The sequence below is a fragment of the Falco cherrug genome, chromosome 2 (genome assembly GCF_023634085.1).
Source record: "Falco cherrug isolate bFalChe1 chromosome 2, bFalChe1.pri, whole genome shotgun sequence".
In the NCBI taxonomy this organism is placed as follows: domain Eukaryota; kingdom Metazoa; phylum Chordata; class Aves; order Falconiformes; family Falconidae; genus Falco; species Falco cherrug.
This window is the reverse complement of record NC_073698.1, coordinates 7,338,124-7,362,265: the sequence shown is the minus strand read 5'-3', so window position 1 is coordinate 7,362,265 and position 24,142 is coordinate 7,338,124. Positions and strand designations below refer to the sequence as shown.

At 39.8% G+C, this 24,142-nt stretch overlaps 1 protein-coding gene across 4 annotated transcripts; it reads left to right on the top strand.

The window, feature by feature from the left end:
• The first annotated feature begins 1,535 nt into the window (after positions 1-1,535).
• CCDC83 (coiled-coil domain containing 83) lies at positions 1,536-22,711 on the top strand. 4 transcript variants are annotated; one of them, XM_055701684.1, is made up of 11 exons: positions 1,536-1,641; positions 4,783-4,895; positions 7,711-7,795; positions 9,751-9,919; positions 10,539-10,706; positions 13,478-13,569; positions 14,731-14,799; positions 17,279-17,400; positions 18,425-18,510; positions 19,998-20,182; positions 22,051-22,711. In XM_055701684.1, exons 2-11 carry the CDS (start codon positions 4,810-4,812, stop codon positions 22,240-22,242), a joined length of 1,254 nt encoding a protein of 417 aa, XP_055557659.1. In that variant the 5' UTR covers positions 1,536-1,641; positions 4,783-4,809; the 3' UTR covers positions 22,243-22,711. The 4 variants fall into 4 exon arrangements, with proteins under 4 accessions (XP_055557659.1, XP_055557660.1, XP_055557658.1 ...); XM_055701685.1 differs by having other exon boundaries at positions 1,572-1,633; XM_055701683.1 differs by lacking the exon at positions 1,536-1,641 and adding an exon at positions 1,782-2,181.
• Positions 22,712-24,142: the final 1,431 nt, after the last annotated feature.

The window sequence follows — 24,142 nt, the reverse complement described above, 5'->3', positions numbered from 1 at the left end:
AACCTGCAAAACAGGGACTCAAACTTACCATAATATTGTCTCTTTCTGCATGTAAGGCAAGACTTCCTAAAAGATCTAAGTAGTGTCTGCCCATGCAAATAGAAAAAGGCAAGGGGCACCCCTTGTCAAGTTTAAGCAAAGTTACTTTTTGGAATAGTGAGATTTAAATAAGTTCAAGTTAAAGGTCTTGTGCTACAAAGTACAAAGGTCAAGGCTGTGTTTATCCTTGCCAGCTGATTTAAGATGCTGTTCTTTCTTTTTCTGTCTTCTACTCAATGGCTTATGTGTCAGCTAGCTGCTGTGTCCTAATAACGTAATTAAATCCATAATATACAAGAAGGAAATGAAAAGTCACTAGTTTTTTTATGACTAGGGGTTGTTGGGGTTTTTTTGTGTGTAATTGTTTCTTTCTTTGCTTTCTCATCTGAAGTTATATGGGGCCACTGAATGAACATAAACAATTCCTATTGTCTTCAATATAGATGCATTGCAAATTACAATCTCTGTCTATAGAAAGCGTTTTGTTCTTGCTTTAATGGATACGCCTTAATTACAGGGACTGCTGTATTATGTCAAACAGGACTTGTCATAGGATAAGATACTCCTCCACAGGACTGGCCACAATCTGAACAAAGTAGGTAAACGTGAATTTTGACCAAGAATGAGGACAAAGGCATTTTAGTGATTCACAGATCTATTTCAGTGGTAGAGTATGGCTTCAAGGGTTATGTGGCTCAGGCACTGATGTCCTGTGAGAGACAACAATGTACAGAGCCCATCCAAAACCGATGGAGGTCCACTGGCCAGCAAGAGAGAAGCAGAAGTAATTCTGGACCAGCCTCCAACCCTTCTTTCCATCTTCTTCTGCCCTGTCCCCACTGCTGGGGCATGGCTTTTTGCACAACACTGATGTATGAGGCAAAGGGAGTTACAGGCAGTAGTGTATGGTCTATTACCAGGGTGGAGGAGCTTGCTCTGTCCCAATACCTTGGGTGGTTTAGGGTGCTTCTTCCTGAGAAACCAGCTCTGTGATCACAGTTGACCCAGCTCACATTTGGTGTGGAACTGCCCCTACAACCGCAGAGCTTGGAAACACTCTTTTTCTTGAGGATAGCTGCAATTTTACTTCACAATTTTAAGCCTGCCATCATAGTTATCCATTTGGGTGAAACTCAAGCTGCCCCACGACCTTTGCCGATCAGGAATCCCTCTCAGGACTTAAATAACCCCTGTGCCCTGTTAACATTTGCTTTCCTCGCTTCCTAAGACGGGTCGGACGTACAGGAGTCACAAAGCAAATGCACCTGGCTGTTTCTGCAGGAGAGGCTCGGAAGTGTTTCTCCCTGCCCCCGGCCCGACGCCGGCTCCCTCACAGCCCGCCGAGGGACGGCGGGGCGCTTTACGCGGGCTTTTTCCCCGTCGGCAAGCGCCACGCGCTGCCGCCAGAGGGCGCTGCCGCCCCGCGGAGGGCTCGGGAGGGCGGGGCGGCCGTTGCCGTGGCGCCCGGCGGCTGTTGGCGGGGAGGTGGCTGTTGGCGGGGAGGTGGCTGTTGGCGGGGAGGTGGCTGTTGGCGGGGAGGTGGCTGTTGGCAGGCCCTGACTGACCGCCCGCCGCCCGCCGCGGGGCCCAGGCTGTGCGTGGGTGCGGAGGGGATGCGGGTGCTGGCCGGGTGCCGGGGTCGGGAGGTTGTGGTGACCCTTGGGGGCCCTGGATCGGGAGGGAGGCACTCGGATGTGGGCAGTGGCGTGGGTGGCGGGAGGATGAGGGGAGATGCTTCAAAGCTTAGCTGTATAGGGAACTCCTCGGTGGTGGGTGCTCAGGGCTAGTGGCGGGGTGGTGTGGCAAGGCTTAGGCACAGGTGACAGGACCAGTGGGGTCTGGTGGCTGTGGACAGGGAGGCTCCGTCCACTGTAAGGGGTGGCCCAGCTTTGCCCACTGAGGTGCCTGGTGGTGAGTATGCGGGCATATGTGCAAGGGACATGCCGGGACTGAGGGCAAGGGGGAGGTGTTAGCCTGCTTTGGAGGCTGGGAAGAGGTCCCCGTGTGGCTGCAGGGTGCTGAGGTAATTATTGACGGGGAGCTGAGGGAGGCTCCTGCTAATGCAGCTGCTTGAGATACAGTGGTAACGGTGTGAATGCAGGTGCTGGTGTGGGCGGCACTGAGGAGAGTGACTGAGCTCAGGTGAGTGGTGAGCGGGTGGTCCCTGCAAGGAGTGTCTGGAAAGTCACAGTAGTGGGGTGGCAGTGCCTGGGATCTTCTAGCTTCTTCTAGGGCTCTAATGACAGTGTTGTTATTGATTGAGAAAGTGCTGCTAGCCATAATGGGGGGGGGGGGGGGGGGGGCTGTGAAGAGTTGTGCCTCATAGATGGTTTGGGAGAAGAGAAGAAATAAATCTTGCCCTCTGCAAATGTTTTCCTGCTGGTTTAAAATCTGCAGTTAATTCTCAGTCCCCCTAAACACGTCCCCTTCTCTCTCATGTGTGTGCATTTTCTATGGTTTGCAAAATCCAGCAAATCTGTTATTATAGTATGGGGTTTTACCTTGTTGTACAGCTTGGAGGCTTTTTTGTTGGTCCCTCCACAGGAAGAATTTCATAATTATATTGCTGGAGCTCACCTGGGGCTGGAGTTCCAAAAAAAACCCCCAAAATTTTTCAAAGTACTGCTGTTCAAAATGTTTCAGTTTGTATCTAGTTTTAAGCAGGGTATTTGATTATTTGTTTAGTGAAAGGGATAGAAAAAAAAAAAGCAAAAAAAAAAAAAAAAGCTGGGGATTGCTGCGGTGATCTTCCATTTCTGATGAAAATCAGTACAATGAATTCTCAAGTGAAAGTGGAATCAACACCAGCCCAGTTAATTCTGCACTGAAGAAAGATGACAAGTTCTTTTTTTATACTTAAAACCCATATCCTGCACTTGTGCATTTGGACTGGAAATTTGAGAGGGGTCTAGGGATGTTACATACCTAACTTCCTGTTTCAGTGAGATTTCTTAATTCACTTCCTTTTTTAAAAATCTCAATCTTGCAAAAGTCATGTGTTTAGGGTTTTTAAAACTTTCATGAAAAATATTGTATAATTGTTATCTGCAAAGGTTGTGTGTGAATATTTAGGACTCAATATAGCTTCAGACTCAAGTGGACGTTCAGGTACAAAAGGATTTTTTTCTTGGATGTAAATGTCAGTAAGGTTTGCTGCAGTCGTGGTGATACTGTGAAACAGGCATGATTGTATTGGAAGTTTCACAGTGGAAATATTTTACTAACGTGTAGCAAACATTAAAACTTTGATCTGGGACATTTCAGAAGTTAAAAGTATAGCTGGTAGGAGTCAGGATTTTCCAGGTTTCTGTGAATTACATTAGCTGTACCAGTAACATAAATAACCAAGTGGTGCAAAGGCAGTGATTGACAGCTGTAGACAACTGTCCCTGTGAGTCTGAACTTTTCTTCAGCAGCAGAACAGACAAAATCTGCACAAGTAGGTTTCCAACAGACTAGGAATAAAATTCTTCTGGATAAAACATTATGAAAAAGATATTCCAAGGGCTAAGGAGCTGTGTGGAGATATTAGACTCCAAGGTATGTTTACCTTTTCACTTACCTTGTAGAGCTGCCACACAGTGAACATCCCTTTTACAAGCCTTTCTGCAATATATAGCACACTGCCTGCCCTCAGCACACACTTGTTTCATCAGCAGGCATCAACTAATCGAGGGTAGAAAGTTATTTTGTGTATGGAAAGCTGACATTGCCTTGCTTCAGGGTATAGTGAATACAGTGACAAGGCATGCGCTGGCATGTGGATTAGAGTGCATCTGTCAATAGTTGTTTTAACTTCCTTCCCTTGATTTTACATTGATTTGGCAGGCCTGCTATGTGGCTTTCCACTGATTTCTTTCTGTTTCCTTGTGTTCATTTTAATGGGAAAACTACCGTCTGCTGTATTTAGTCACAGAACAAGTTGTTATCAATTTTAGCTATTAGAGTGAGAATTGATAGAATTCAGAGCTTAAATTCAGAAAAGCAGTTTAATATGAAAACAGGTTATATACAGTGTTTCTACTCATTCAGTAAAACCTCCTCTGTTATATGAACTAATCTGGTTTTGGCATTTAATTATGTGACCACTAAAAGTGAAGAATCTTCGTACGTGCCCTTTTCTTGTGACCTTTTTTATTTTATATAATATGTGCTACCAGTTCCATTACAGAACTATTCATTGTCAGTTGAATTCTGAGCTTGGTAGTTGTGACAACAAGCCCAGGGAATACTGCTGACATGCATATCACTTCAGAGAATGGTTTTGTTCCAGCTCTGACAATGAAAACTGATATCAGAGTTGCAGTGAAAGACAAATATTCATAGTGCTATGAGAACAGAAGGAGCGGGAGAGAGATGCATATTAACAAGTGGACTCGATAAAACAAGCCCGATAAAGAAACAGAGGCAAACGATGGGAAAAGGAAAAACTGCTTGTTTGATTTGCAAGAATGTGAAACACAGCTCGCAGCAAGGGATGCAATAAGTGACTAGTGACAGAGGCCACTGTTCACGAACATATCTTTACTCAGGGCAACACTTCAGGATGTCCCCAAAACATGGGCCTGGGTGCTACCCTGGGCAGGATTATTGTTGTCAAAAAACATTGTTTTGTTTATTTCAGAACTGTTAAGAACTTGTCACAAGTGAAAAAAGCTGGTGAACATACGACGTTTTGTAGATCGTTCATTTATCTTCCCCCCCCGGCCCCCTTCTTTTCTGCTTGTCCTTTCCTGTCTTTAGATTTAACTTCTAAGTACAACAAAAAACATGGAAGAGAAGAAGAAAGAGGAGAAACCGGAAGAGCAAATTAAAGAGCCTGAATCAGCTTTCCCAGAAGCCTTACTAGAATTTCAGTAGGTTTAATGTATTTAACTTTTCACTCATATAGAATATGTGAATGTATAAAGCAGATTACAAAGACAATTTACCCAGTTCAGAGCCTGAGCTGATTGACTGTGGCAGTTATGTACTGTTCTTTTGTGTTCTTGTTTTCAAGGGTTTTCAATGGGTTTTCAAGGTTATTTTGGAAATATACAGTTTCAAAACCATACCTATAAGAAAGCATTTAAGTGGGTCTGAAATAATTTTATGCCGTTAGGTTATAACTTTGCAAAAAGAGTTTTATTATGTGGTCACTAGCCAGAACATCAAGATCTACAATTTGCTCCCTTGGTGAAGCTGGGAGTAGAGCACAAGGGAAGTGCTTTATTTTGAAAATAATGGAGGGACAACTTAAAGGTCTTTTAAAATCAAGCAGAGAAAAATAAGGGCCAAGAGGAGAATATCTGAAGTAGTTACAAAATAGACCAATTCATTTGATCTGCAGTCTCTTGAGTAGATAGGGAGAAGAAGAAAAATGAAGCTCTTTGACTTTTATCAAAGAGACAGAAACTGGGAGGTAAAAACCTCAATAGCATCCAATATTCAACAATTATCAGCATTTAGGAGCAAGGAGTAGTGCCTTGGTGTAGAAATGAAAAGCGGGTTAAGCAAACTGAAGAGCAACCAAATATAGCTCAAGTGACATCTGTAGGAGTTCACAGCGTTTACGCGGGATTTTCTATTTCATTTCACAAAGAACAGAGTACAAGTTTCCACAGCGAAACAAGACTCGATTTAGCTGAATCATATAACAAATAAATACCATCCAAAAAGTCAACAAACCCATCTATTTTGCTAAGAAATAAGCAAACTGTATTGCTAGGCCGAAAAAAAAACCTGCACCACTTCCTGATAAAATTGTTAGGCATATTCAAATATCCAAGCAAATGACTCATTTGTCTGAAGAGTCTTCCACTGAAATGGGTTCTGTACTGACACAGCGTCCACTGACACTAAACATATTTAGTTTCTACAGCAACGGTAGGGAGAAAAGGGAAGAAAAGTATTTTTCTTTCTGTCTTTATCTTCCTCTCTTTCCCTCTCCTTCTTTACCTCTCTAATCTATAAATTTTCTGTACCACTTAATTGAACAAAGCAGCATAATCACATAAGTGAATGTCACATTTGGCTTCAAGATTTATAGAGTGCATAGTATTTATTTAACTTCCATTCCTGATTTTTCTTCTGTGGATTGAAGAATGGTTGCTGTCCCTAGTGAATTTGGTATTTTGCATTTTTAGTATGGTTTTCTCTTTCAGGATTGGTTAGGAACAAAAATCCCATGGATTACTTGCCCAAGTAACATCCTACAGACTGGAAAAACTGTCATGGTACGGGAGAGGAGTGTTGTTTCTAGATGTTTAAATCATCTAGATGAAACCTACTATACAGGATTGAGAAAAATAATACAAAAGGAATCATCAGTCTAGCTATTTTGTTGCTTTAATCTTGCAAATACCAAAGAAAAATAATCTAAAGAGGAAAGTTCCAATATGTAGTGAACAAATTAGCAAATTCTACTCATATAAATTTTTGGCATTAACAAAGTGATGGATGTGGACTGCCACTTCATGGAAAATCTTAAAGTAGCAGAAATTAACATCAGCAGTATTCAAGATACAGAAATGGTTTAAAATGGCAGGTAATTTAGGAGGTCATACTGTGTGGCCAAGCTGTCACCTCTGTCTAATAAGTGATATATTTTTGCTGTAGCCATCACCACCATACTTCCATATCTCTGTTCTAGTCTCTTTAATTAATATCCTTGTACTTAATAGAAAACCTGAAGAATACCTTGGAGCACACTGACACCAGAGGATGCAAATCTAATAACCTGCAATTTGTGTGACTGAGTGATTCGAACTTAGCCAGCAAAAAATTATCTTCTTTTAAAACAACTTAATAGGGAGGGGCAACCCCACCCCCCCACCCCCCCCACCCCCACCCCCCAAAACAAAACCTCAAGGAACAGTAAAAGATATTGTGATAATTGTAATACTTGGCTCTGATGTGCCATATGGTGAATTAATTCTGGGAACAGAGGGAAAGATTACAGAGAATTCTGCAAACAGATACCATTTGCAACCCAGTATTTCTTCTTCTAGAAGAATGAACATCAGAAAAAAATACTTATTTTACAGCTGTGGCAAAGAAGATGATAAATAAGTCTATGAAAATTGTGAAAGCAGTAAGCTGGTTCTTCGACAAAAATGTGTAAATGTACTCAGAAGATACTACTCAGGCTGCAGTCCCTATTCCCTTAGGGCTTCTTAAAGGCTAACAAGTTATTGGTGTATAAATGCAGTTTATGAAGCTCAACAAACCACATTTTCAGAAAAACTGAATCCCATTTAATTTTCCAGTTTGGGATTCATCTGATCTATGTCTGAGTTAGTTGCCTAGGCTTCCTCTATAGTGAGTGGAAAATAAATATTTCTGGAACGCAAATATCCTTGTCCTAAAAAAGACCGGTGCAATAGGTCAGCTAAACCACGTCCAGAAAGAATAATTCAGCTTAATCCTCTCTAGCGGTTACAAAAGAACAGCATAATTGGGGAGTGTGTTTCCCAGTAGGAGTGTGAGATCTAAACTAACATGACAGTCTAGATGTATATGGGAAATAATTTCTTTACACATAGTAAGCGGATAGTGGTATCAACCCAAGTGGGTCAAGCAATATGATATGAATATAAACATTTCAGTAGTATTTACATCTAATCTAGCTTAAGTAACATTCCTCTCTTCTGTTTTTGTAAGAATGTCTCTTTCTTTACTCTTTCTCCACAGAATTAAGACAAAAGAAGCAGCAATTGATCGGGTTTTATTTGATCTGAAACAAGTGGAAAAAAAGAACAAAGAATATCATAAAAGAGTAAGTGACTGTGCATCCTTCTCTCAACACATTATATATGTGGTATTTTAACTTGCAGATTCGATTTTATTCTTTCAGTCCTAATACTACATTCACTGAAACTAGTCGTTGCAGTGTATTTCTTACGGTCAATGAAACTAGCGTTAGTGAGTCACTTTATGTGCTAAAAGTTAAGTGTGATCTGAATTAACTGTGGCATAAAGCATAAATGTCCTAAATATAGCCATGCAAAAAAGGAGCTGCAGTGGTAAAACATTGCAGAATAGCAGACAGCGGTAAGGTAATGTGAGTTCAGTGGAGGTGTTTTCTGTAACCGCCTAAGTATTTAATCTTACTCTGAAGCAAACAGAGCACAGCAAGCCCCCTTTTAGTAGGTAACTTTACTGCAGTACATTCAGGTGTGCCTTTTTAAACAATCTTGCACATATTCCTCAATATTTCAGTGCGTAAAGAAAAAACGGTATTAACTTCATTATTATTTTTTTTTGTCAGTAACGTTAGCAGCTCTAACCAAATATTGAGATTTGCTGACCTTCTTGGTTCACTTCTAAGGTGATCTGGAATTGCACAGGTCTCTATGACAGCTTAGTTACTCTTGCAAATTTCGTTTTAATGAAAACTGAACAAAGAGGAACGAGCATCACACAATTGTCTGGGTGCAATTTGTAGCACTGCTTGATGAAGACTCACTTTCTTGTGGCTTGAGAGTTGTGTTGGGTCATGTTTAGAATGCAGTTATGTAACTACTGATTGTACCTGAGTGACACTTTAAAGAACCGTACATATGAACTGCAAATAAAGAACTGTATATAAAGAACCATCATATGGCATCTGATAGCTGAAAGCAGTGAACTTCGAAAGTGGATATATATACAGCCACCTAATTAAATAAATTAAAATCACTCAAAAAGCCTTAAACTGGATTGTGAGATTAAACAGTGTTGCAGCCTGCACTTCCTGTAACAGTGAAACATTGAATCGAACAATGCCTCTCTGTCCTTCCCATGCCTGATACTTGCCTTGCTTTTATTAGTATCAATCTGTTTAGCCTTCCTTGGTGGTCCTTTCAGTGTTGATGCCTGGATGGTGTCTCACTTGTGGCCTTAACTATCAGTAGAAGTGGCATTTGGCTCTTCTTTCTGCAGGCGTCTTTTATGGTTGCTCCCCCAGTTTGCTGCTACTTCATGTTCTCTCAAGAACTCCATATTTTAGACTGTGCAGGGTACTTCAGAGTGTGCTTGAAGTGCTATTTGTTTAATTTAGCCATGTTTTGACATTTTTTTTAGCTCCATTCTTTGTTCCCTTCTTAATGTTTCTGAGTGGTTTTGAGTTAATCCTTCTAGAATGAGTAATGCTTGAGGCTCAGGCTGCTGCAGTTACTGTTACAGTTTGCTCCTTTACAGTATCCTTTCAGAGCAAACATACACAAATCAGTAATTTCAAATAATTTGAGTGTCACTTGAAGGGTCATGGCAAGGGATTATAATTGCAGTTGTGGAATCAGTAGGTATAACTAATTCCAGCTCTGACAAGATTCTCTACTTTTGTGTATACAAGTGACCTGGTTGATGACTTTTCTACATGAAGGTGGTACATTCTCATGAAGGATGTTGGTGTCTAGTAAATAACTCCTATGAGTAAATATTTTTATTAAATTGACCCACAAGGAACTTTCTTTGCAGGCAGTGGAGGACTACTGAAGTGCTGCACCAAGTACAGCAGTCATTTGTCTCTCATTTTCTTGTAACAATCCTGAAATTACTGAGAAATTTCTGAGACTTGCAGACTCTCCCTTCAACTTCATCCTTTTTTAATATGAAGAATAGGTATTTAGCTGAGTGTTTTTGCAGTGTATCCTGGCACTAGGTCAGATTTTATTTTTCTTTATTACTTAAGTTTGAAACTAATTTGAAAATGTTTTAATACATGCCTTTTCTTGTGTTGTTCTTTCGTAGAATGACCTTCTGAAGGAAGAACAGCAGGCACACATCAGGCGCATGCTAAGAAAAATAAAAGAGGAGAAGAAAAAACAAGATGAAAAGGAGGTTGTAACTAGAGATGATGTGGAAGACTTACTGAAAGCAAAATGGAAGTATGTTAAGGACAAAGAACAACTTCTGAAAGGTATGTTGTGAGTTGTGGAAGTGCAGTCTGCAGTTTACACAGTTGGGATTGAGTACTTTTTTTTGCATTTTAAGTAGAGATTCAACTTCCTTGTTGCGTAAAAGGCATAAAGATATTTCTCCCCAAAATTAAACTCTCTCAACGTGGTATGAGATTGTGGGGGCTTAATCTGTTCCAAGTGATGTATATTACTGTGCAAATAGAGAGGCTTCATTTTTTCTATACAGTTGAAACCCATGAAAGCCCTGAGCACTGGCTTCACTGGAAGAGTTAAAAAAAAAAGTATTGATGTCAGCAAAAATGACCAGTTTTGATTGTTGAAAGTTCTGTCTGCCATCCCTGTGATTCTGAGGGAGACACATGTCTTAGGTTACAACATTTCAGTGAGACTGTTGTGCCTCCTTGGCAGGATAAGATCAGACTGTTTTCGGCAGTGATAATGGCTCTTGACACTCTGTGAGGCCATCATGTCGTAATGTAGCGTAGAAGAAACATCCTTCTTTCTCCAGTCCCAGTGAAACTGCCTTTAATATAGAATGTGATGGAGTTGTAAGAATTATGGACTATCAGTTGAAAAAATTGGTAATGAACTTGTCTTCTGATGTTCTTATTTTAATAGATCTGCACTCCCAAATTGAAGAAACTGCCCAAAAACTTTCAGTAAAGCAGAGTGAGAGAGATTTTTGGTTGGAGTACAAAAATGTAGGAAGTGAAACACAGGCCAACAAGATTATGAATCTAGAAAAAGACATTAAGGAAGTCAAAGATAACCTTCATAGAACTACAGGTCAGTTTACAGCTAGTGTAATGCAAGTTTTACAGGCTGTCTGTATATTACTTATAGGAATTAATTAAATTATAAATTTAATTTGAGGTCAAGTTCTAGGAATTTCTGTCAACTTTTCCAAGGCAGTGCACCTAAGGTGGGCTGCATAATCCTGTAAAATGGAAGAACTCTGTCTCTGTGTCTGTGAAAGTCCCTTTACTAAAGAAATTGACAAAGTTGCAGAAATTATGAACATTTAAAGAAACTGATAAGCTCGTCTTCTGATGATTTTCTTATAAAATACAGGCAACCCATTTTTAAGAAACGTTACTGCAAAGGACAGCAATTTCCTAAAAATAAATCTACATATATCTAGGTCACCTACACACGGGATTCCCTTAGCAGGCCATACTTGAAAATGTTGTCTGCTGTTGTTGCTTCTCAGCATGCTGCAAGCACTTCACATGTTGAAAACTCCTTTGACAGGAAAGTGCGATGAGCTCACTCTTGGAACAGGCTGTCGATTGAGCATACTGGTTTAAACACAGAACTAGAGGGAGCTGTTTAGCCAGTGGTCGGAACTTTGCCTCCGAGTTGCATCCTCTCCTGTATGAGGGAGGCCCTGCAAAACTGACAGTACAGACATACACAAATACTGGGAACTGCTTCAATACTGACACAACAGTGGAATTCATTTGAGAGTTTATGTATTCTGGTGCTGAGTGCTTCACAAAGATTTCCTTACTACTGCATTATTTTAAAATCATTTCAATATTTTGCTGTTACATAACCCATGCTTCTAAGGGGAGAAGGATGTCCTGGTTTTCTTCCTCTATGTCCCTCTCAGTATGCATGACCACAGCCAAGCAGCTGGTAGTAACAGGCAGTGACACTGCTCTAAGGGTCTCTGTATATTGTGCCAACCATTGCCAGGCATCAACTACTGTGGATAAGAGCCAGCTAAGCTATCTTTTTGTTTCTTAAAACATATTTTATCATGATTAAGATCTGTGTTTTCTGTGTTGCCAGATAGCTTGTCAGGTATCCATCTCTGTATTCAGGAGAGGTTGATATTTTTCATTATGCATTTTCTGTGTTCTTAATCAATGTAACTTTCCTATAGAGCTGCTGAAATACGAAAAAGAGAATGGGCTTTTATATAGAATGCCAGAATGGGCTAGTAAGAACATTCAGTCTGACCTCATGCATGTCACAGGATACAGAGCCAAAAAATTGTGGTCAAACGGAAGTGTATTTATAGAAAGACAGTTAGAGAGGTATATATAGCAGTTGCCTAATTAACATACTGCAAAATGATGCTGCCAGTACTGGATGTTAGCATAATATTTTACTCAACTTCCTAAAATGAAACTTATAAAGTAGCCTGGGAGTACAGCCTTCTAGCCTGCACAAAAAAAAAAAAAAAAAAAAAAAAAAAGAAAGAAAGAAAGAAAAATCTAACAAGCATCCAGAGTAATGCAGAAGCAAAGTCAGCTTGCTCACTTCTCGAATGTGCAACAGGCTTAGGGAATAAACATAGATGAAAAGGTTTCTGTCTCTGTAGGTACCACTGAAGGGCTTGATGCTGGCACTGTTCATGTAGTCTGGGGGTGACATTTTAAACAAAATTGCTGGAGGGAAGAGGAAGAAAAAGAATGCTATACACTTACATGAGGTGTGGGGGAAACTGTTCCAGTGAGAGTTAGGGAAAATAGCCTCCTTAGAAACAGCAGGTATGTCTGAACAGTTCCTCCTTCTCTTCATTCTCCTAGTACAACTCAGCTTGTTTACTTGTCTGAAAGAATGAAAAGATGAATTAGTTATAGTATGTAAGTACTTCCATTTCATTCTGCCAAGTCTAGATGGTGGATTGATTACAGCAGGCCAGTTTCCACAGTGTTAAATTAAGAACTAATGCACAACTAATGCACCTTTCATATTTGACTGCCTTTGACTCCACAGTGGGTCCGTGACCAAATACTCATTTACAGCCAGATCAGCAATAGGCTGTCTGCAACACAAGTGCAGAGCCAGGCTGAATTTTAAGCCTCTGGAACAAGTATGAAGTGCTTTCCTTGAAATTACTACAGTGTCATTCATTCCTTCAAAAGGAGAAAATACTAAGGAGCAGTGGGCTATTTAGAATAGCACAAAAGCAACTGAAGAGAAGGGTGAAATAATTAAATACCAAGTGATTAGAACTTGAGGCCAAATAAATTCAGTTTAACGTAAGACGCTTCCTAAATAACGACCACAAGTAACGATGAAAGCAAATATTTGAGGCAATTGCCACATTCTCTATTTTGTCCTGTTGTCAAATTAGAACACCCTGGAAGGCTTAGATAAGTCAGAAAATGTATTAGGCTCTGTATAATAACTGTCGGGGAAAAAAAAAAGCCACATGGATAAGATGATCCAATATGCTTCTATACCTAAAAAACAAGTTTTCTAAGCAAATCTCTTGCATGACTCCAGGAGTTCTGTGATTGATAGAGACAAAATTTAATGCTACGATCCCAATATTGTAGCAGTGAATTGCTCAGCTGTTGTAGTTGCCAACAGAAATGTGTAAGCCACTTCAGGTTTTAGTTTTGTAGTTCAGACTACAATAACTTGGGTTTAGGAGGACAGTTTCTGTGGAGAAGAATGTTTGAATCCTTTCTGTGGAGCATCTATGCATGTGATGCTGGTTAATAAGTTACAGATTAGGAGCAACATGCTGATTATCTATTTGTTTTCAGCAGAATTTGATGTCAAATAATGGTTTCTGATTTTCTTTTTTTGTTTTGAAGAATATTACACAAACACTTTGAAAGCAGTGAAAGAAGAAAATGACAGACTGCTTGAGAGGCACATGGAGTTAAGTAAGGAACAGGCTCATGAGGTATTCCTTCTGCCTTTTTCAAAAGTGCTAACTTCATCTTAGTTAGCAGTCATCTACTCTGCATTAATAATTATTTTATCTCAAATTAAGATTTGAAACTTTTCTAATAAATTAGGAGTAAAATAAACTGTAAAACTTCTTACTAAACATAGCATTGGTTATTGTTATACACACATGTACTTTTTTTTTTCCTTTTTACATCAGGCTAACAATGAGTAGCCTGAGCAATTTGACAAAGGAGGTATGGGAAAGTGGGGCACCACGCACTGATATGACTTGTTCAAGAACATGTCACTTTTGCTGTGACTTTGATTTTGACATTTGTATGGACTTCAGAAAAAAATAGCACTAAGAGATTGTCTGCATGGAAGCATACATAATTTTGAAAAAAGAAAAAGTTGTTGCCTTGTACTTATAAAGTACAACATTTTTAAAATGCCAAAATAACGCAGTTTACAGTAAAATTTAGGCTTATTGATACATTGTCATCTCTGCCAGCTCTGATTTGCAAATATGATTTACAATGCATTTATGGTGATGACTTCTTACACTGTATGCAGAGCACACCAGTACAAATCACTGGTTGGGCCCATTAGGTATTTAAATTCCCCTGGCTTCCATGCTGGACTTTTCAGTCACATGAGAACATAATCCAAAGGACTGTGCTTGTGGTGATCTACAGAAGCATCTTCCTTCCCAGTTGTTCCTTTCCACTTAGTGACATCAATAATTAAATTGTAGCCTTGGCTCGTTAGCATAGATGTCTCCTTGTCATAGATCAGTACTGCCTAATTTGTGATTTTGCTTGGGTTTTTTAATAGCTAAATTTCTGTCTGATTTCCTGAAAACAGGAAGATTTGAGCAGTAGTGAGAACACAGCAGAATGTGTTAGACCAAAAGGAAATGTCCTATTTTAATATGGGAAATTACAAAATATTGGTAAATTGCTTGACATGTAAACCACACCGTACAGGATGATGAAGAAACAGCTGGTCTTGTGGACTAAATCCCCTTGTAATCCCTCAGGGGATGCAATGCTACAGTCTGTTGTGTGGATGTTTCTTAATTATCTCCTGCTAAACAGCAGAAGGTTCTCTATAGTATGCAGCACTGTCAAAGCCTTGCTTTCAGAGGAGATGATCTTAAATCGTGTTTTCTCAGAATGCCCTAAGGTGCTTAGACAAAAACAGTCGCAGAGAAATTGAAGAGAATGAATGGCTGAAAGAAGAGGTAAGAGAATCACCTGTGTACAGTTTATCATCGTAGTTCAGGTGTGAAATACCATGGCCTACAGTTGTAACTGTTTCTAGTGACAAACCTCTGAAGACTTTCATAGGAAAAGGAGAGCTCTTTTCCTGTAATTAATCTGTAATCCTGAGTAGCAAACAGTGTATGTGCTGAATAAAGGTAAAAGGTGAACATCTACTTTCACAAATGAAGGACCCCTTTTCTTGCCCCAGCAGCAGTTATGTGAAGGGCTGCAACGTTCCATACAAGTAAGTATCTGTGGAAACTGAGTTACTATATAATGTGAAAGTTCAACCATGTAAGTACCTGAAGAGTGTAGTTTTGAATTGCATTAAAGTTCTAGTGCTGCAGTATTGAAAGGAAACAGATATGGATGTTGGAAAACATTTTGGAGAAAGAGCTTTGAGACAGCTTTAAACGGGACATAATAAAGAAACCCTGGAGAATAGTACACTGAAGAGAGGAAAATCAGGATCGTATATAGTTGTAAATGATTAATTGATAGCTCTTATACTATCCTTTAATGGCAGTTTAGAGCTACATATTAGACTTTTGTAACTTTCCTCATCAAGAAAAAACTGTTTTGTGAGCCAAATTTAGGAAACTGATTTTTCCACAGTGAAAGTTTTATTGTTTATTCCAATCAATACAGGTTCTTTGTTACGATCAAATCTAGGCAAGACATTGGAGGGAAGCAATACCCTTTCCCACCTTTATAACCTCACCGTTTAGAACTGAGCAAAACTTTTGGGGAAATGAATGACGTTATTATTTCTCTGTGCTACACCAACAAACCTGGCAGAGGTTTCCCCATTTTACTTACTGGTTTAAGATACTTGCCTGTGTGCAGGGATACAGCTTGCTTTCTTCCCTTTAATAAGCTCTGAGCTTGCATCCTTAACTTGCCAGGGTGGATGTCCAAACCACAGCTTCTTAGGCAACGAGGTAGGGGCCAATAGGAAAGAATTACTGTTTTGATTTGTATAAACAAACCGGAGCTCAAATCTATACATCCTATCACTGAATGAGTACGAATTCCCTTCCCATCTCCCTTTCTCACTGAACACTTAGGAATCTTACCCATGTTAGGCAGTGTCAACAAGAGAGGTACACTTTGGAGTACTCATGTCCTGAGGGGCCCTCACTGCAGAGTTGAGGGATTTGGGTTTTTCCTCTCAACTAGAAGTTTCCTATGTTATGAATTAGTTTGTTATGAATTAGTGCTTTGAATTATTCTGGAAGTCCAAACTATTATCACTAACTTCCCCAGTCCTCTGAATTCACCCTTTCATTTTCTCTGCTTTTCTTATACAGATGTAATATTTTCTTTTAGGCTAATGTTTATATGTAGCTGACAGACTCTTCCAGTATTTTCTTTTGGGGAGATAAATAAAAAATTTCAGTTTTGTCTCAGTTCAAAATTCATCATTTTTTCAGTTTGGCCAACCAACTGAAAAATGACTTGCCAAAGCAACCCTAAACTAGTTACCTTCACTAAACTAGTTACCTTGAAATTTGAACAGATTTGGAGACTTAAGTCACATTTTTCTACAGTTACTGTGTCACACCAAGATGGTGCAAAGCTGCATCACCTCATTGTGCCAAGCCATGTCCTGTTACTGGTTACTGCCCTGTCATTTGCACCTTTTTTAATCCCTGGAAGAAATGGGAACTAGTTTTTAACTGCAAATTTGGATGAGTATAGCTGGGTTAATTTGGCTTTGGTGAGAACAGATGCATTCAGATCACTAGGTGCTGCTTTTAAACATGTGCCTACGGCTAAAATTTCTTGGAAGGTACCTGTCCCATAGTACATTCCACTTCCTTGTGAAGTGGGGTAAGAAATTCAGGAAAAGTAAGAGGAATTGTGGGAACTGAATAACTAGTATCCCTTGTTAGTAAAACTTTATGGCAACATGGGGCGATTACCAGTCCAAAAGAAAGTAGAACCTGCAGTTTAGCCAACATCATAGCTTACTTGGACCAAAAGCTTCACTAATTCTGGGTAGGAAGGTCTTATGTATAGGCAGGAATTAGAAAAGCAACACTAGCTGAGCAGGATCCTGAATTTAACTCTGCAAAGAAGGTTTTTCTCTCTCAAAGCTCTAATGTGAAAGCAAAAATGAAAAAATCCAGAGCTTCTGCCTACTAGACCTGTTTGGCTGCATGAGAAGGCTTACTATCAGGGCTGCATAGCCCAAATGTGTGGCTGTGATTGACAGAGTTGTCCCAGTAAAAGCTCCTAATAAAGGTGTGAAAGAGCCAGAGAGGCCTTCCCCTTGCCTAAAAAAAGTGTCACTGTTTCTCCACCAAATGTGGTCTTGCTGATAAAGCTGCATTTTTTCTAGGCATGTGCTATGAAGATAGTTACTATTAAAGCTTTCCAAAATAGCTATAGACTTCGTAATATTATATTCTTTTTTTCTCTTTCTTGGTTGTTTTTTTCTTTAATTGTCAAAAGATTAAGATGTACCAAAAGGAAGTAAGTGATTTGAAAGCCTCTATCAACCTCCTGGAAGAAGAAAATATTGGTTTAGTGACAAAACTGGTCAATAGCAGACTTCAGAATCTGAAAGCACACAGGTAAAATGATGCCTTACAAATTCAAAAGTGATTAATTTTTTAAAAAGATAATGTTGCCTTCTGCCTCTAGAGCTATTTGGGCTCTCCCACAACAAAGCCAAGGTAGTTTTCTAGTTGAGGGGAGGCAGGATTTAACTGAGTGGGACTTGTATCTCTGAAGGATGATAGCAACATTGAAACCTCCCAAATACCAAAATTCGGGAAAGAAATGGGGTTCTTTTATAATCGATTAAGACCTAGTGACACTCGCTTTCTTTTAGTGGGGATACTACTGGGGCTTGGAAATAGTTTCTCTCCGTTTTAATTGACTCAGACCCAGCTTCTCCATCCAAGTGCTGAGTAATAGATTTTTCCTTTAGTGTTGGCAAAACATTCAAGGATGTGAAGATTAATATGCAAATATATGGGGTTTTGCAATCTCAAGTGAAACAGATGACCTGGTACTGAGCAAGGAAGAGGCCTTGGGATAGGTCTGTCTGTAGATGTGTCTGTAATAATAGTTCCTTTGTATTGCAATTATTTAACTTGTTCCCTAGAGAAAGATTAATTTAGCTGCAAAATGCAGACACTAATGATATTAAAACCACGGTGTAACAATGGGAATGATCCATCTTCATTTATCCAGTCCCAGCTCAGTGTTTTTAGCCATATTGCATGAAAAAGTTCCAAGTCTAAGAAATGACCATTTTTCTCTCCTCTCCAAACTTTGGACTGCTTTTAAGCAAGAGTTGCCAGCTGTGGTTTGAGTCTTGGACTGACTGGAGACTATAACATTTGTTTTCCTTTAGTCTCATGGACATAGTTGAACTTAGGAACGAAGAATAAAAAAAGAGCAGCTTATTAGCCACTAAGCTACCTGGCTGCCTCCATTGCATTTTTAAACCATTGCGCATTTGTGGTTAAGCAGGCAAATGGCTTTCGGAAAGGGTGCCCTTCCCATCACCCCAAAATATTGCACAGAACAATTTAGAAAGAAAATTCAGACCTCTAATATAAGTATCAATTTATGTTTTTAATTTCATAGGCATTTGTTTCTTACCCAGACTGCTGGCTTGCAAGATGAATTTCCTAAGGATGAAATGAAAGAAGCAGAGTATAGAAAACATGCAGGTAATGCACATGCCAGCAGCTTAGAACTTATAAGTTACTGAACATTTACATACTTTTATTTTCTTTTTTATCAAACCGCCTGTTTGACATGGTGATTAATTTCCCACTTAATTGCAGCCACTACAGCAATGACAGACTGCAGTTTGTGTTAAGAAGACAAAACCGCAATCTACCTGTAATACAGTTTTAAAATTGAAGTTGATGTTTAGATTGTTGAATATAATTACTGATATAGAACTAGCCTGGCATGTGGTTAACAGGGTTGGCCATCTTTTATGCAGATATGATTCATATCTTAATCAGTTCTTTGCTGATGCATATCATCATAACTTCATTGTATCTTGTCCCTGAGAGGACACTCTTGAACTCTACATGGGCTTTCACTTGAAGTGTACATGCACTTTACATTCATTCAGCTCACAGAGATATACTGCAGTTAGATTAGAAATAAATCCCTGGCAAGAGCAGATGAAGCTACGTGGAGCTCAGCCCGAGCTGAAAATCTTGGTAAGCAGTACTGAATTTTGGGCTGAATCCCAATCTATTCTGGTAGGTGTGCCCTGGAAAAGAATATACCATTAGGCAAGAAGGACCATGTGACTGTGCTTATCTAATTAGGGTGGCTTTTATGGATTCTTGTTTTATTTAGGGTGGCTTTTTATGGATTCATGTTTTATTTTATATCTCTGTGTGAGCAGAAGAAATAGGGGGCAAAAGGACAAAATTACATCAAAGGGGTAAATTTCAAAAATTGAAGCCATACAGTTATGGATACGCGAACAAGTTTGTTGAAGTTCTGATCAGTTCCAGCCATTGGTGGGCCTTTCTGGAACCATCAGGCACCAGCAAACATGTTGACTAAGATTTCTGAATTAGAAATATGTTTGCTTCAAACAGTTCAGCTCTATCACCTTTGCTAGACCTTTACAAATGTTACTGGGAGAAGTAGGTTTTGTTTCAGTAAGCTGGGGTCAGGGCATTGTCCCGGGCAAATTCCCAGAATTGCCATCCTGGGAAATCATGAACTGCAAATGTGAGTTCTTCAGGGGAGTTATAAGTAGACTAGCTGTGTTTCAGGAACTTGGGTATGTGTAGATATAGATACATGGATATACTAAAAAATTATACTTGTTTTTGCTGCCTGTCCCATATTTTTTTTTCAGGACTATGTAAGATTTAAGTTGAACTGATAAAAGCTCTTTTTTTTTTTCCTCCTGGCCTGTCCACAGACCCATTACTTCTAACTTCCAATCAATTTCAGTCCCTGAGCTTGATCAGAAATTGTGAACAGAAATAAATATAGAAAAATCAGTGAGCAAAATCAACATTTGGCTTGGATTGCCAATTAAAATCCTACCAAGCTGTTCTTTGCATTGCACTGGCCAAGCCACATTAAAGATTGCAGGCAATGCTCATATCATGTACTAATTCTGATTTTCATAAGGCTTAATGATTGCATACACATCAACGTTCTTCTCTTTAAAAAGCAAAGACAGATGGAGATGAAAATCTCAGAAGTGACACGGTCTCCTGTCAGAAAAAGAAAGCCTTTCCAAAGATTCAGTCTAAAACAGAGAATGAGAAGCCTCAAGACAGTGATGAGGAGCTGTGGGAAAAGTCATTCACTCCACCTGTTGATAGTTTGTTGTACAAAGCTGAAGAAGATTTCCAGGTACGAGTTAAAGTTACCAGGTCTTTCACTGACACAAACATCTTTCTGTATGGAGCATGAATTACTTCCAGGAGCGTTCTACTCCCAGTGATTTTATGGCAGAGAAAACTCCAATGTCTTTTACCTAGTGTGCCACTCAGATGCTTAATCATAGGCATCTGGTTCTATTTGAGATCGTTAGGACACTCCCTGTCCTTCAGATGCTGGGCCAAAAGAATATAGGTTCTGTGTCATATAGGCCAGTCTCACCTGGATGTTTTGGATGCTTTAGGGCATTTCTCGTAGCACAAGATGCGTTATTCTGGCAATTGAATGCTGTCCTAGGAATCAGCATATGTGAGTGTCAGGATGAAATTCCCCTAGCAAGAATCCCGAGTGTCAGCTAGTGACAGTTTTCTGTGGTATTGCATAGAATTGTTTGCTTGGATGTTGGTCCTTTAGAATTTATGTTGCATAGGAGCATTAAATGTTCAACAAGTAATTTATTCCTTCAACAGAAAGCTAGGATGAAGGTGTTCCTGGGTGCAAAATACAGGGGCTGAGAAAATAAAAAGGTACAGGTTATATGTAAATAAGCAGTTTGTGTGGCTCTCAAAAGAGGTGCTGGCAGCTGCTTCAGGAGGTCTTCAATCCTAGCTTGCAAAAAGATGTTTCCTGGGTGCCTTTGATACTACATTCTTGTTATGAAAACTTGAATACATTTCTTAATAAACTAACTATTCTTAGAAAATATATTACTCTACATCATCAATTTCTACTGCAAATTAAAGATGATATAGCCGTGGTGCAGACTGCAGGGCTTGCTGTGTAAAGATACTTCTCCATAATGTTTCTTTACTCTTGAATATTTTATTCAAACTTACTCATTATGGAGTTTAAAGAGACACGTACACACACACACAAAAATAACCCCAGCTACAACTCTTTTTCTAGTAATTTGGCATTAGTTTGATTAATACCATGCAGCTTGTCTTCAGAGAAATCATCCTGTTGCCTTGATCAGAGATAACATCAGGAGTGGCTCGGTCCTGAAGAGTCATTAGAGAGAAAAGCTGAACACGTAACAAAAACGTTCTCTGCAGGTGCTTGTTCCCTTGCAGCTGTTGCCTCGGGAGAGGAATGCTAGCTTTACTTCTTTCTTCCTGCTGTTAGCACTGCATAGCCCACCCTGCTGAGGGCCGTAGGTGCTGCTGACGTTCTTGTACTTCCTAACAATGAAGGTATAACTGCTGACAGTGGAGTTGCATTGGCAACTATTATGAAAGCATTTACTAAAGACAGGTGATTCAAGGGCTTGCACTGCAGGGTTCCTTCCCCCTCTCCCTGGCCTTGGCTCTGCGGGCCTGCTCCTGCCCTTAGGGAAGGCAGAGTGCACATCAGCCTTTTCTGTAGCTGATTCACTCCCTAACCCAGCAGAAAACCTTGCCTTTTTTTCTCCTCCTGAATTAGTTTTCTGTTGGGTTATTCAACCAAATTGACTCAGAGGTTTGGAGAAGACCAGAGCCAGAACAGCCGTGGTGGAAGCACATGGCTGAGCTCGGACCTCTCTTTTGGCAGTAGTGAACTGTTGGATTAGTTTAATTCTTCTCACAGAACTGAACTTGAGAGCAGAATTTAGTTTGCAGAGAAAGTGTCATCAGTGAAAACACACAGGAAAAGAAGAGGGCAGCATGGCTGCAGCCTCCTAAGCCGAGCTGGCTTGTAGACCAAGCCCATTAACAGTGATGCTACCAAACACAGCAAACCCAGGGCAGCATCGTTACAGTTGCTTTTAAAAAGAAAGTTGCTAGGGTTTGTTTTTGGGTTTTTTTTTAAGAACGGTTGCTTTTCTATGTAATTGCAGAAGAATTATATTCTTTCTTCTTAAGGAATACTTAAAACTGGGTCCTCTGGAGACAAAGCTAATGTGTGTGGTTGGAAGAGCCATGCCTATTCATGAAGAACCAGAAGAAATGCCAAGCAGGAGCCACACAGAAGATGGTGTTATTGGTAAATCAGATGGGCACATCACAGCCCAGATGATCAAGGCCTTATCTAAAGAAAAGGTTGGTGAAAAATAAACAAGCTGTGCTGTTAACGCAGAAATGTAACATTCTCAGTTCATTAAATATTTGCTCTGTTCTTCAAGGAATGTGTGGCACTGGGCTTTGTGGAAACTATTTTTGAGTGCCTGAATCATGATTTACACATACAAGTTGAATGAGAGGTATGTCTGTGTGCAGACGGCTAATTGAAAGGTTGCTTCCCTTACCACTGTGAGCACTCTCGTGCACTTTTTTTGGCTTCTCAGTCCACATATAGCTGCTCAGATAGCTAATAAAGGATCATAGTTAATATGTAGGTTTTGTGGTCCCCACTTGCAGTCTGTCAAATGTGGAATTCCCTCTTGATCAGACACAGAATGAGTAAATACAGGCTGCCATAAAACGCAGAACTATTACATACTTTGCTAAAACAATGTAATTTATCCAAGCACAACTCAACTATTGCTAGAAATTGAATGTTTAAATGCATTTTATCTGTCTCCATAAAACCCCCCTAAATATATCGAAATAACAAAAAAAAATGGAAAAAAAATGGAAAAAAAATTAAAGAATCATGAAAAAAATTATGAAAGTCTTAAATTTTTTTTTTTTTTTTTAATTGGCCAAATACATTGTGTAATCCTGTATCTTTGGTTTGTAGCTGGTCTGTATGAGCACAGTATCTTAGTGCATCGATTCAGTGAGGGGGTTTCTATGCTTATTGTACATCCTGGACACTCTACCAGGAGTACGCAATGCAGGTTTTTTCCACAGGCACAAGCAGGCTTCCAACCTCTGCATTTCCCTTTAGAAACTTGTGAAAGCATTGAATTATCTGATTTAAAACCTTGACGGGTTAATCAGCTGTTTGGAACAAAGCTTTTTTAAGAAACTTTTTTTAAAACCTTGTATCAATGTAATGTCTCAGCTTACCCTGTACCTCAGTCAAATTTTTCATTTTCCAGTTGAGCTGAGATATCGCTGCCGAGCAGGCATCTCCTTGAGTCACAGGTGACTCGAACTGTACTCTGGGATCCGCTGACTACAGCTCCCCAGAAGCTGGGCTCACAAGTAGACACGTAAAGGTCAGAGCCTCGGTCGCAGACTGAATCTCACTTGCATTGCCACGTAGCAAACAGTGAAATGAGTTTCGACACGTCCCTGCTGTAACCCGAGTTACCACAAAGACTGAGGTGACTCCTAGCGCTCGGGTGTCCCAGAGAATGGGGATCCATGCTTACAAGTGGTGTTGTCACCACAACAGACGCCTCCCCTCAGCTACACTGGCTTTCTTTGAGTGAAATGCAAGCCCCATGAAATGGCTTACTTGAAAGAGAGATTAGTTCTGCTCAGTGATTAGTTTAGCTTTTCGTTTAGTCACAGAATTAGAATATGGCTTATGCCGAGGAGCTTTACAGTCAAAGAAAGGCCTCCTCTTCTTCCCACCGCTCCCCAAAGGGCATTTACATTTTCTAGTGATGTGAACATAGGGCCCATCTCTAGGCTTCTCTTTGCCCATGCCCATAATGCATACCACCATGTGTAGGGCATATGGCAGGACAACATAAACTTGTACCTTGGAAAAAAGAAACTTTGCTTCTTCAAGTCACTGTTTAGCCTTTTACCATAAATGCCTGTGTGGGTCAGAGGCAGTTAAAAAGAAATCTGAAACATGCTAATTAGGGTACAAGCCACAGGCAGCCTGGCAAGCCAGAAGCAACAGCCTGTAGCAAAACATATTTAGTGAAGTGTCCCAAATCCCCTTGATTTCTATAGGATTAGAGTTAAGGCCAGTGTGAGGCTTTTATATGGAGAAAGCAAATGGTCTACAGCAAATGAGGCATCTGGATTTGATACATTTGTTACAGGAAAAATCTGTCAGAAATGAGCAACATATATATATAAAACAGAAGGCTGATCAGCCCACTTTCTGGCA